At 47.7% G+C, this 14,108-nt stretch overlaps 1 protein-coding gene across 1 annotated transcript in view; it reads right to left on the bottom strand.

Moving 5' to 3' along the window:
* Positions 1–12,078, bottom strand: part of LOC142574877 (aminopeptidase NAALADL1-like) — a 60,649-nt gene extending 48,571 nt beyond the window's left edge. Inside the window, exons 1-2 of the mRNA XM_075683876.1 lie at positions 11,919–12,078; positions 11,572–11,647 (exon numbers count right to left, since the gene is read on the bottom strand). Of these exons, the coding sequence (XP_075539991.1) occupies positions 11,572–11,603 (32 nt within the window). The 5' untranslated portion in view covers positions 11,604–11,647; positions 11,919–12,078. The remainder of the gene's footprint in view (positions 1–11,571; positions 11,648–11,918) is intronic.
* Positions 12,079–14,108: the final 2,030 nt, after the last annotated feature.

Here is a 14,108-nt window from a genome sequence, read left to right as displayed (position 1 = left end):
TTCCACCCCACACAATATGCCTCATACTGTCGCTATTGTGGAGCAAAGCCCACAGTATATCATTGCACCTCGTAGTGCCCACACCCTCCGGGCTACTCCCCTATTTCTTCACCTTCCCCTTCCTGCTGGGACACTGCGCTGACCAGCTCAGACCCGCAAGAGCAGCGACGGCTGATCCGGCGGGCACGCGGAGTGGCGCGAGCCAATGGGGTCCTGAACTAATGGCTCCACCCTGCGAGGAAGTCGCCCAAACTCATGATAAATGAATGTTTCCTCTCTCTCTCTTCCTCTAGAAATCGCATACTAACTCTATGATGAAAAGCACTCTGTTTCGAGCGCCGTGGTGCAAAGGAGGATCTGGCCACGCCCACCACTGAACTTACACTCTCTCATCGTTAATGGCACGGCTGGAGCAATACCTGGCAGCGCGCACAGTCTCGGAGGCCATGGTCAACGCGCAATAGGGCTCTCCGCGTCGAGCTGTTGGCACGTCTAGAGAAAAAGGTTTCCTGGAGAAAAAAAGGTGCAGAGAGCTTTCACATTCCAGACGTGCGCATGCTTTTCATGGTTTGCCTTCTTCGCAGAGCGATAAGAACAATGGTCCGCCGACCAGCGCGACATCCTCGGCTCATAGGGCAGCGTGCTTTGTCACAGAGCACCGCTACGATATAGTTTCGTAAGTATTGCCGTTTCTTTTTTTGTTGTTGTTGTTGCAATGGATCGACAGCGGTGTCTGGGGAAGCAAATAGGCGATGATCGCGATGAGCAGACGCCACCGAATGTGCCTCTGCAAAGTTATTATCGCGCACGTGAGCGTACCTAAACTTTATTACATCTGTATAAGAATACCAGTATGTACGCTAATATATGGAGGGCTTATATTGAAAGAAAGATAAACCGACACAAGGTGAAGCTGGCACAAAATAATAGAAGCACCGACGGTGCCTCCAGAGAAGTGAAAGTAAATGTAAAATATAACAAGCAAATGCATGCGACAAGCAGTATAGTAAATGAAAGCACTTCGCCGATGTGATCAGTAAAAAAGAAATATTATGAAGTTTTACGTGTCAAAACCACTTCCTGATTATGAGGCACGCTGTAGTGGGGGACTCCGGAAATTTCCACCACCTGGGGTTCTTTAACGTGCACCTAAATCTAAGTACACGGGTATTTTCGCATTCAGCCCCCATCGAAATGCGACCGCCATGGCTGGGATTCGATTCCGCCCCCTCGTGCTTAGCAGCCCAACACAGTTGCCACTAAGCAACCACGGCGGGTATCAGTACGCAGACAAGCACGCGCTGCATAACTGGCTGAGCTGAGGTTGCTTGCTTGCTTGTCGCCGATATTATGGCGCGTTCCACTCACTACGGATTGCCCAAGCAGCGGGCGGTTAAACGGGTGGTGCCGGACGTGAAAACATCAGGGGAAAAATATACGCGATGTAATGGTTGAAATTCTACAAATTAATTAAAGTGAACGAGCTAATGTTGGAGCCACTTTTCTTTTGTTTCCTTAGAGGGAAATGCGTGCGTTTCGAAAGGAGAGACAACTTGAGGGCAATGAACTTTCGTACAGTTACAATTCGAATTTTGTTACACATTAAATAATAAATAGCAGAATTACCCAGGTATTCTCCTTGCGTCAAAAAGTGATTCGCAGAAGCCATGCATAGGCTATGTGATTTAAACTCAATATAAACGCCCCATGGACAGAATGTTTTCAGTGTTGGCACCAATGGTTAATTTTCGAAATGGAATTTACAAATTATTCTTTCTGTGGATTGCAAATAGATGACCATCCATGTTGTTTGCAGATATGACATGAAGGGGACAGCGCCAGATCAAGCCTGCGTAAATAAATATTTAATGGTGGTGTACGGCATCGGCAATTTCGTGAGTGTGATTTCTGATTTACATGTGGGACATCTTTGATTGTCCTAGGGAAAAGCAAATGGCTAAAATCTGTTATTCGGCATGTCTGTTCTTCAGAGTACTTTAGAGGAGAAAATTTAGTAAATCTAGCCGCGGTGATATAAGAAGAAGAAAGGCAAAACAGACAAGACTGGTCCACCAAAGGATGGAACGGCGATTGTGGACCTGGTACTCAGATCAAGCGCAAAAGTCGTAAAATCGAAGGAATTATGATTATAGTACGTTCACATCGTACTGTCAGAGGATGAGGTGAGTGTTGTGCACAGTGACAACGAATCGGCCACTATTTCAACTGTGGAATAATTTACAGCAAATTTCCGAAGGGCTAAAATATTTGCTAGTGTTTCTGCGTGATATATTGGTGCAAAATGAGGTAGTTGCAAGGAATAAAACCAGAATAACGCCTCAAAAAATGCATATACCCGCTTTCTCTTCACACATTTATGCACCCGTCGCTATTACGTTATTGCTTTTCAATTGCAATAGATGGTGTTATACTACACTCTAAAACGAAATTACACCCTTCGGCTTGTATCTTGTCACACAACAATTAACGTCATCTGTCTTGTCCGTATTTCCTTTCTTTAACGCTGCGAGCCCGGTACTTCCGAGTAACGAACGGCACGCGCGTTATTAGCATGACAAGCATTCCCGACAGGACAGCAGCGGGCGCAGCGTTTTCAAGAAAGGAAACGCAAGCAAGGCAGATGACGGTTGTTGTCGCGTGGCAAATATACACCGCAAAGGGTGTGCTTTTTGCCTACACTCTTAGAACGGTTGCACCCTTAGGGGTGTATATTTGTCCCACAACAATAATCGTCATCTGCCTTGCTTGCGTTTCCTTTCCTGAAAATTCGGCGCTCGCTACTTTCCTGTCGAGAATGCTGCGTCACACTGATAGCGCGCATGCAGTTCGTAACTGGGAAGTACCAAGCTCGCGGCGTTAAAGGAAAGAAACGCGGGTAAGACAAATGACGATTATTGTTGTGGGACAAGATAAGCCCCAAAGGGTGTAAATTTTTCTAAGAGTGTAAGACAGTGCACCTGGCAGCACCTGACAGCCCAAAGGGCGCAAATTTCTTTTAGAGTGTACACTCTAAGAAAAGTTTGCACTCTTTGGAGTGTATCTCTGCCACACAAGAATATTCGTCATCTGCCTTGATGCATTTCCTTTCTTGAAAACGCCGCGCCTACTACTTTCCTGTCGAAAATGCTATGTCATGCTGATAACGCGCATGCCGTTTGTTACTGGAAAGTACCGGGCTCGCAGCGTTAAATAACGGAAGCGCGTCAAGGCAGATGAACGATTATCGTTGTGTGGCAGATATACACCCCAAAGGGTGCATATTTTTTACACTCTTAAGACGGTTTCACCCATTGGGGTGTATATTTGTCCCACAACAATAATCGTCATCTGCCTTGCTTGCGTTTCCTTTCTTGAAACTCGGCGCTCGCTACTTTCCTGTCGAGAATGCTGCGTCACACTGATAACGCGCCACTGATAACGCGCATGCCGTTCGTGACTGGGAAGTACCGGGCTCGCAGCGTTAAAGAAAGGAAACGCGGGCAAGACAGATGACGATTATCGTTGTGGGACAAGATACGCCCCAAAGGGTGTAAATTTTTCTGAGAGTGTAGAGCGTAGACGGCCGAATTATATCTAGTGGATTGTTTCTTGTCCATGACGGCGCGTGCTCCCGAGCACGTTGTTTTGAACCTGCATAGACATAAGCCACAGCGCATGACCGGCACGGTCCCGTGCTCCTCATAAACATTTACTGCCCGTGAATTTAAGGCTGCGTCCCCCCACCCCCACCCGTACATCCAGGCCAGGAACGGCATGCGCGTTATCATCGTCACATACCATTCTTGGCGAACAGTTTTGTCGAAAGGAAACGTAAGCAAGGCAGATGGTGATCGTCTGTGGACAATGTACGCCCGAAAGGGTGTAAATATATTTTAGAGTACGGGAGCTGGACTGCATGAGAGCAGCATTCCGGGCAAGTTGGTAATCCATTACTGAAATATTATTGCGCAACAGAAAAGACACGGACGTAAGAGAAGAACACACACCAAGCGCCAACTTTCAACTAAATTTATTGTGCCACTGAATCGGTTTATAGAACAGAACCCGATAGTCTCGAACCGGATGGGCTGAGCGCATACTCCGGAACCCAACGACCGGCCGCCAGGGTCCGTGAGCTGCCAAGACGCGTTCGCGTGCATGTAGCGTGTTTGTGATGCGGGTCGTTCAAAGTGTAAACGTGTCTGCGCCCGCAGCGTCCAAGTACCGAACATCATCGGGGCGTCACTGCGTCACATATGGATGTGCATATATTCCGCATGGATGCGGCATATATGCCGCATATGGATGTGCAAAACAACGCAGATGGCAGAGCACCGTTTGCGACAAACACGATGTACGTCGAGAGCTCTGCCGCTGTGGCATATTCAGCCGTGCATGTCCTTTTGTCTCTGTATGTGCGTATCTGTGCGTGTCTCTCTACGTGTATTCGTCTGTCTACGGGCCTCGATTACACAAAGCCCTGAGGTGGGATTCGCTCAGCGGCTCTCTCCATGGAACTCCCCACTTGATTCACAAACAAATGCCGGGAAAGTGTTCGCATCGTTACAAAGCTCTCACGCTCATGACAGTCGAACTCATGAATAACAGATTAAATTCCGTGCATCGCCGTTAGCGGCCGCGAAATTTCGCAATAGCTTTCAGCAACTATTCGAAACCTTTACGTGTGAAAGCTGGTTTGTGTTGCTTATCGTAACTGCTGGCCAGATGACAAGAGCGGCGATGTTTTTTAAAGAAGTATGCATACACTGGGGGGGAGGGGTCACAGTAGATCTGACACGGTTGACACGGTTGACACGGTTAATTCACTCTTCCGCCGCCCCGAGACAAAAAACTAACACATCTGGGCATCCGCGGACATGCGCTACGCCTACTCGAACCTACGGCATGCCGCCTGTTTTCAAGATGCGAGTCGCGAGATTTTTATAGGCACTACAACGAGGAGGTGCAGCATATCGCGTACTGCAAGGCCTTTACTAGTTCATGACGTATTGTCAGACGTGCAAATCAAAGTGGAATAGCCGCAGAACCAATGTTTCCGCATGCAAAGGTAACGCGCACTTATTCGAACGATCCGCTCCGTCTGCGGACGTTGGGCTTGCCACAGCCATTCCGATTTTCAGCACAATCTTGCCGAGAAGCTGAAGTTCACTAACTAAATTCTTTGGCTAAAGTTCAGCATCCCGTCCTTCGTCAGAACTTCGAAGAAATGTCAAAGCGCAACCACTGCGTCTACCTACGGTCGCGTCGCTTGGCAGCTCGGAGCCGTTGGAGCAGCAGGTGGCGCCACTGCGCCTTCAAAATGGCGCCACTCAATTTTTTTCTGTGCTCTCGTCTATATATCTGAAGCAGTATAGACTGCGCATGCGGTGACATAAAGAAAACAAACTGCGCATTGGTGTAACATAGTTATGAGTCATGTGATGCCGCCTCCAGGAAACTTAGTTCTTTTTCTGTCAGAGCCAGTGAAGGGAAACTAACTGCGTCCTGCCACGGGACACAATCGTGCACTCGACCTCGATAGGTTTGCAGCCATGATCGCGACAATGAATCGCCAAAAACCAACCGGTGCCACTTTTTAAGTTGTTTCTGTGTTCGCGAAGCCGATCATTGAGGCACTGCCAAGTGTGCCCTATATAATGCTTCCCACATGAAAGCGGGAGTATGTAAGCCTCGCGGTGAACACACTCGACGAACATTTTGCGGTGATGCTTAGTGCAGTTATTGGGCAACTCTTACATTTGTCCTTCGTCCTTCGGACAAATTTAAGTGTTGTCTTTTGCTGCCCCCAACAAGTTCGGCAAGCTTTGCAAGTTGACGTGTCCAAATGCCGTCCCGTCCGATTAGTGCACTAAGAATCCCCGCAAAAAGTTTGTCGAGTGTGTTCACCGGGTGGTTTACAACCTCCCGCTTTCACGTGGGAAGCAGTATATCGGGCCAACTGGGCGTTGCCTCAATGATCGGCTTCGCGAACACGGCAACAACGTAAAAAATAGCACCGGTGGTTTCTTGGCGATTCATTGTCGCGATCATGGCTGGAAACCTATCGAGGACGATTGCACGATCGTGTCCCGTGGCAGGACGCCGCTGAGCCGTGAAATATCTGAAGCGCAGATGATAGCAAAATCGGGTGATAAGTGCGTTAGTTTCCCTTCACTGGCTCTCACAAAAAAAAAAATTAAGTTTCTTGGAGGTGGCATCACATGACTCATAACTATGTTACAAGAATGCGCAGTTCGTTGTCTTCATGTAAGCGCATGCGCGATCTATACTGCTTCACATATACAAACCCATTCAGTGGCACAATAAATTTACTTGAATGTTTGGGCTTGATGTGTGTTCTTCTCTTACGTCCGTGTCTTTTTTGTTGCGCTAAAATACTTCAGTAATTACCTGGACTGCACTCTTAAGAAAGTTTGTACACTCTTAAACAAACTCACACCCTTTGGGTCGTATCTTGTCACACAATGATAATCGTTTTCTGTCTCGCCCGTGTTTCCTTCCTTTAACGCTACGAGCCCGGTACCTCCAAGGTACGAACGGCATTTGTGTTATCAGCATGACAGAGTATTCTCGACAGTAATGTAGCGGGCGCACAAAACAAGCGTTTCCAGGTTTCATGACTGATATTTCAACCGTCCACGTCACTCAGTATTTGCCTTTAGTGTTCCTTCAACGCTGCGCGCCCGGTGAGAGTCGCAGGTCACGAACGGCATGCGCGTTATTACCGTGGCATAGCATCATGGAGGAAGGAAAACGTTATGACGTAGCACCGCGTAACGTGAGTGAAGCCAAACTTGCTGTGCCAACTTGTGATCGCACGTGAAGGGGCGTGGATGGTTTTAATGTTCCCGCTCTGCATGCAGAGCCACGGCAGGGCAGCAGAACAATCGTGCACCCAATAAAAATTACCGGTATAGCTACTGGGGACCAAACATCTCAGCGAATCTTGATTCTTGCTCCGTGATCTTGACGTAAGAGGTCGCGTGTTCGGCAATCGCTGAGTAAATGTATGGGCTTCACGGAGCGTTCGCTTGCCAATGTTAGCTGCGTCCCGTAATGCTCTCTCCTAACTTTTTTCTTCCTCCGTGCATAGCATTCTCGACAGGAAAGTAGCGAGCGCAGAGTTTTCACGAAAGGAAACGCAACCAAGGCAGATGACGATTATTGTTGTGGGACAAGATACGCCCCAAAGCGTGTAAACTTTTCTGAGAGTGTGGGGGCACGGTGATTTTTAGGCATGCGGCTCACTTAAGAACGTTCTTAGGTGAAAAAGTAACAAAAAAATTGTGAGCAATGTGAGTACAGTCTGCTTATTCCATACGCATATGTACAAGTTCATTGAAGCGTCCGGAAGATTACGTTGCTAAGGCACCGACCGTAGGACACTGTTATCTTTATTTTTTTCCGAAGTTTGTGTATAGGTCCCCTCAAAATCTGCGTAATTATTTATTTACGAAATGCTCCGTTTAGAATGTTCACCCTTGCCCTTATTGGTATGTTGTTGGGTGTATGTTTAAATCCATTCAGTGTGGCCAAAGCCCTTCGTGGGAACGAATGATGTCTTGAGGCAACAACAACCAGTACAACAACGTTGCCCTCATGCACGGCACGAAACGCATTTCCAACGGTCATCAAACCCCGAGCAACGCGCCGTGTCTCCTTACAATCTACCATTGAAAACCTTCTCGCAGAAAAATTGAACGTGTTGTTTGTTCAGTTGCCGTGGCCAATGACGAGAGTAAAAGAAGTGAATGACAACTGATTGGCATGGACAGCACATAAGCAAACACGTGACTATCAAGTGAAACGTAGCGGCGTCTGTCCCTTAAAGAATGCACTGTGTATTCTGTTCGGCAAGGTAGGAAGTCGTAATACAACAAAGCTGTCTGTAAAGATATAGTTTGTTGCTGATCGACTGTTCGCAAGCATTTCGTGTCTCTGCGTGTTCTGAATATATAGAAGGGAAAGAAAGTAGAAAGTCGATTCCGGCTCTAGTTGGAAGTTGATAAATGACTGCTTTTCGAGGCGTTCATCGGCAGTTATCATCATCGTCATCATCTTAAAATCATCATCATCAGAGTTATGGACTGCCGTGGTCAACACTATCGTCATAGCCACAATCACCACGGCTCTGGGAATAAATTATATCGCTCGTCAGTGGCATCATCATCTGTACTGTCACATTTTTCAGTCTACACTATGTTCGGAGTCGGCCCACGAAGGAGGTTTGGGACTCGAAACACACTGAAAAGTGGAGGTAATTCACTAAGAAATTGAATACATTGGCTTCAAATGTTGAATGCGCTTCAACTTCTATTTCATGCCGATCAAACTTTACGCTACAGCACGGCTATAAGAATAACTTACAATCTATTCTCGCCCCCAACATGCCTAAGAAGACAATGCTTTTCGTGGAGTTGAAATAGACGTTCGATCGCCTTCCAACTTTTCTTTAAACTGCATCATGTCTCATCGCATCATTATATTCGGAATAAAGTCAGAGCGGCTGGGCTTCAGCTTAAATGTATGCTTCCACGAACTGCAACCTACTGCTGACGCCCACCGGCTCCTTGGTCTTCACTGGTGACTTCAACGTGCATCACCAGTTATGAAGCACCTAGATTAGCTTCAGACAGCAGAATGACGGCAGCCTAACGTGTCGACGGAGCACTTGCTTTGGCTTCACTGATTTCCAGGCGCTTTGCTGCGTGCACAGACAGTGTTCCGTCTATCCTGCTTTTAACGCGATAGCGTTAAGGAGCTCGTGTCGCAGAAAAGCCGGTGTCGTCGGCGTCGGTGTCGGCGTCCGCGGCGTTGGCCGTGAGCGATAAATCACGGCAGGCACTTCATAAATAAAAAGCAACTTCCAAGATGGGCTGGGTGGGAATCGAACTAGCGTCTCCGGAGGGTGAGACGGAGACGTTACCACTGAGCCACGAGTTCGATGCTTCAAAGCGGTACAAAAGCGCCTCTAGTGAACGCGGTGTTGCCTTAGATACGAGCTGTTTCTAAGGCTCAGGCGTGCGTCGCTTGCTCAGGCGCACATTTCGTTGTCGCGCCGAACGCTGCGTTGCTCGACGCTCACCGCGTCCGATGCGGGGCGCGTAGTCGCTGCGCCGTAGCCCATTGTCTTACACCCCTTGGCGGGTCGACGGGAACGCTGTCGCGTTCCACTCTTGAAGGCGAAGCTTAAGCGTCCTCCAATTTTTTTCTCTTTCTGTTTCCCCTTTGCCTTCCCCCAATGTAGGGTAGCAAACCGGACGCTCGTATGGTTGACCTCCCGGCCTTTCCTCTGTTTGCTATCTCTCTTGCACTATGTCCGGCATCGATCGACGAAAGAAGCTAGAAATAGAAACAGACATACGAAAACCGAAAATTTGTGGTAACTCGCGAAAGAAGGCATTGTTCAATGTAACTCTTATTGGAGGCTAGTCGTGTACAGGGCTCCGTGTACAGTTTGTTTTCTTGTTAGGGCAAGACAATCAAAAGAGCAGAGCGTGCCCAGATGTCTATTATAGCTTAGGATGTACTGGAGTTCTTGCGCAAAAATAACAAATGGGCTGAAGCAAGTACATACACACAAGCCGAAGATAGAAAAGGCATGCCTTGTGTCGCCATGTCTTACGTAAATACCGCATCACACCGGCTTAGAAAGGTTGCCGTGAGCTACGGCGTCCGAGTAGTCTTTTCGGTACCGCGAAAGACAAAAGAAATGCGCGCAAGATGCACGTGCGCAAATTCACGCGCACTGCGCTAGGTGCAGTGCACGGCGAGATGTGACAGCGTTTGCACCTAATATCGCACCTCTGTAGCACCTGTATTATCACCGTCCTATGAAAAATTGGTTCGTACTGCAGCTTGCGCAGTGCGAATCTGTTTTTGATAGGATGGCGATAATACACGTCATGCAGCCAAACACAAACACAAATGATCGAAAATTAGAATATTAAGATGGCGCCTCATGGCTCCTGTGTTAGTGCACCTGTTTGTACAGATCTCACAAAAAAGAAAATAGAAAAACAAGAAAGATTAGACTAATTGGCGACGATCGGTGGCGTCGGTAGGCCTGGGAGGGTATCTGTACGCATGCGAGGTGGACTACGTACATAATATCGTTTTTTTTTTTTCTGAAGTCTAAAAACTTGATAGTTTGCGCTGGGTGTCTTCTGTGTTTGTACTCTCTTCAGTGTGTCCATTCGTTATTCTATCGCAAGAACTCTGTTATGTTTAACCAATTGGCCCACTGCCGAATTTCCCTTGTTTCGTATGTGATTGTGGGTGTCTTGTGGAAACTAAGCGTGGCGATCATTTTTAGCCTTTCCGGAAATTATAAAGATCGCCTGTAGCAGACGACATAATTCAAGTCTTTGAGCTGGTTAATTCTGACAAGCGGACTTTACTTGTGCGAGAAATCGCGATATATGTTCCCTTAATTAACAAACGTCCACTGATCACCTCCTTAATTTATCACTTTATGGCACACATTGCAATTTACGAAGTGTAGCCGGCGAGCTTGCAAGGCGATATTCACTGTGAATTAATTTTCCGAATGACACCAGTTTCGAGATATGCGCCATCGAACTCGCCGTGAAAATGCACTTTTGTTCTAGTGAGTCGTTTACCGAGGTATTTAATGCACTAAAGCACAAAAGTAACTGGAACGCCCATGTATTCCATCCCACATTTTCGCAAATAATCTCTCCAAACTGCTGTCATCCCGGAAATTCATTTCAAGTGGATACGTCTTGGAATGTCACTGGCTACAGTTTTTAAATTGCAAGATGTGCCGTAAAGTAATTAGTTGTGAAGGTAATTAGTGAATTTATGTTAATTAGTTGAACGCGTGTTTTGATTTCTCGGCCTAGTAATGTCCGCCTGTTCGAACACTTCAGCTGAAGGACACAAATAATGCCACCTGCTATAGGCAAGGCGGCCTAAAAAAATTCCGGAAAACTGAAAACTATCATCCGATAACATGATGAAGGATATGGGATAAAATTTGCGCTGATGCTACAGGGCCGCTCTTTATCAGGTAATTTTTTTTCTTTCGTTAGTTTAGCACGAAGCGCTTTATTGCGTGCGCGAGGGAAGAGCTGAATTTACAAACTCCTAAGACTACCAGAGTGCACTTTAATGTTCCCCTGTCGTTAGCACTGATCTTATTCTTATTTACCGTGCTACATTCCTTTGCTTACCGCGCACGATTTAATGGCATAATTTATACAATCATCAGCCACACAAGTCTGCAAATTTCTATGCGACATTATGTGAGTTCGTCCATTGCGTTTAAAATGGTTAGAACTCACAACGAAGATTCCACAAGTAGTAACGATACCACGATATCGGCTATATAACAGGAGCTATGTCTTTTTGTCTGCTTTTTATACTGCTTTGCTTATTCATATAAAATTAGGCGTGTGAGGAGGCCACTGCCGTGCCGTTGGAAACTGCTCACGTTGATCATTGCACTTTGTGCCGTAAGAAACTTCTTACTTGCTACACGTGTATCAAAGCTGCGCATCTCTTTTTTAACAGAAACACAGATCTTACTTGTCCGTCGTCGACTTCTTAGCGTCAGCCATGGTTCGTTGCTCCGGCTGTCGACTTGTTCAGATCATGGGAGGAACTGCACAGAATCAGAGCCGAACAACAAAAATTGCGACGTGAAAAATGGTTTCAGGCCACACCGTGTTCGTGGATTTTCTCACATATGTGACCAGCAATAACGGTAACAAGCTTGCGTTTACGTTCTGATGCTCAAACACTGTACATCAGCTGTACATTTCACCGTTTCTTTAGAGGCCCTCCTTGGGACGGCCAAACTGGCCATTGTGTCGATAACCGATTACGAGAACATACGAATCGTCAGCCAAGCATCTAAGTAACGAAACCTGTACTTGAAAGAAAAAATGCCGCCACTGGGTCGACCATTTCACTCCGAAGCTCCGCCTTAAACAGCCGTCTCGATGCCGTTCCTCGGCACGTAAGGCCGGTTAGCGGTTCGTCCGGGCGCTCTCTCTCATCACGATGTTGGAACGACGAGCTTAGTGAGAGGAGTGTTTGTCCTGCCGATGGCAACCTGCGCTCTCGTCGCCTGCTGGACGAACAGTAATTGAGGCGTTGTAAAAAGACGTTCGTGCGAGAGATAACGGCGGGTCGTTCAGATAAAAAAGACGGCTATTTCGCCCTAGCTTTGACCGGAATGAGGTGGCGTAAGCGATGCCGCAATGATAGCACGCAGATCAAGCAGGAAGCGAACAGCATGACATCAGAAAAAACTTCCGAATATCCACGTATGACATTAACATGCACTGCATGCAGAACCGGTACACCGACGCCTTCGTCGCGAAAAGGTCATCAATTTTCCGACTGTTCACGCTCTGAAGGCGCCTTCGCACGGCCGACCAAATCGGTGGTTCAGTCAGCCGGATTGAGCACAAAGTAGTTCATCGGCACGGAATCTTGACGTGCAGGTAGCCACTGCATAGGTTCTAGAGGCCCGATTCGGCGCCTTTAAACCTTGCCGCGCCATACCCAGGACCGAGCAGCATTCTTGTCCCTCGCTTGAATCCAGCTCGGTGTGCCAAAATAGATGGTGACCACTGATTGGTTGAAATAGCAAATACGGGTACTATATTTAATCGATTACTCTGATGCGGGCGTCTACGGCTTCCGTGGTTGCCATAAGCTTGCTTGCGACGTTGCATGTGCTTCGGTATTTTCAATGCGTGTATGCAGGCGAATCGACAGCGCATAGCTACATTACAGTAGGGCGTATATGGTGCGTCACACGTTCGGACTTCTACAGCCTTGCAGTCTGCAACGGATCCGAGATAGCGAAAATACTGCACGAATTTTGGCCTCGCTGTCAGAACTCTGTGTGTAACGAAGTAAAACCTTTCCAGTTTATAAGCTAAGTGGCCACTGCGAAATTGGATAGCGGTGCACGTTATGAGATGCTAAAACTTAGCAATAGCATGAAGAAGATAATATCTGGGTTTTTAAAGCACAAGGGTCAGATTTGGCCAAGGAGTGTCATGACAAACGAATTAAATTAATGCGATGGTAAAAACATCACTATGGCGTCAGATTTATGGTGATATTATATGGACATTATTAAATACGTAATAGTTAAAGCAGAAGAGAAACAGTGACAGGCAATGAAATAACATTCAGTGGTGTAAGATATATGCAAAATGCAACCTTTCAATTGCTGGAGAAAAGGTATGAGCTATTTTCATTTCAAGCGGCATTTAAGATAGGGATAACTTTAATAAAGTGCCGACAAACGACGGTTTAACGCGTCGTGACGCTGGTCAAGTGTCGGCCCGGGGTTATAGCCTACTCTGCACTACCCCACTTGAACCCGTTTGTAATGGGTCATCAGGTTTGTGCTTTTCGAGCGCAACCCGGGCCTGCTGGACGGCCCATAGTTGTGTGTCCTTGTCTGCAGACTGCAGTGCACCTCGAAGTTCGGGCGGGTAAGTCTTTGAGGTAGCTGCCGTCGGGAACATGGCACAGTCCCACATGATGTGCCATTGGTCCGCCGGACCCGCTGCACAAACACCGCACAGCCCACTCGGATAGAGCTCTGGGTGAAGCACGTGCAGCATTGCGGGCGCGAGGAGTGACGCGGTCTGTCTCCGCCTTAGGATTACGGCCTCCTCCCGACTGAGTGCCGGGTGGGGAGGCGGCATTGTCCGTCGAGCTAAGCAGTAACACTTGGTTACTTCGGCATAACTGGTCAATTTGTCCTTGGTTTCGAACCACCACACGGAACGGCCACTCTCGGGGGCGCGGAAGGTAAGCGCTCGCGCCACCGAATGGGCCGTCTCGTTGTGGTTCGGTGAGAATGCACACTCGCCGGCGTGCGCCGGGAACCACTTGACACTGATGGTGCTGCCGCGGTCTTGAAGTTGGAGCTTGCCGATGATGGAGGCCGCCGGCGCGCATATTTGCCCCTTGGCAAAGTTGCGCACGGCGTTCCTCGAGTCGCTGAGCACGGTGCGACTCTCGGCCTCAGTGATCGCCAGAGCGATGGCAACCTCCTCAGTGTCTGTGGCGTTCATGCACCGCACGCTCGCTGC

This window comes from Dermacentor variabilis, chromosome 3, assembly GCF_050947875.1.
Source record: "Dermacentor variabilis isolate Ectoservices chromosome 3, ASM5094787v1, whole genome shotgun sequence".
NCBI lineage: Eukaryota > Metazoa > Arthropoda > Arachnida > Ixodida > Ixodidae > Dermacentor > Dermacentor variabilis.
Note: the sequence above shows the minus strand (reverse complement) of the source record. Positions and strands in the feature narration are given on the sequence as shown.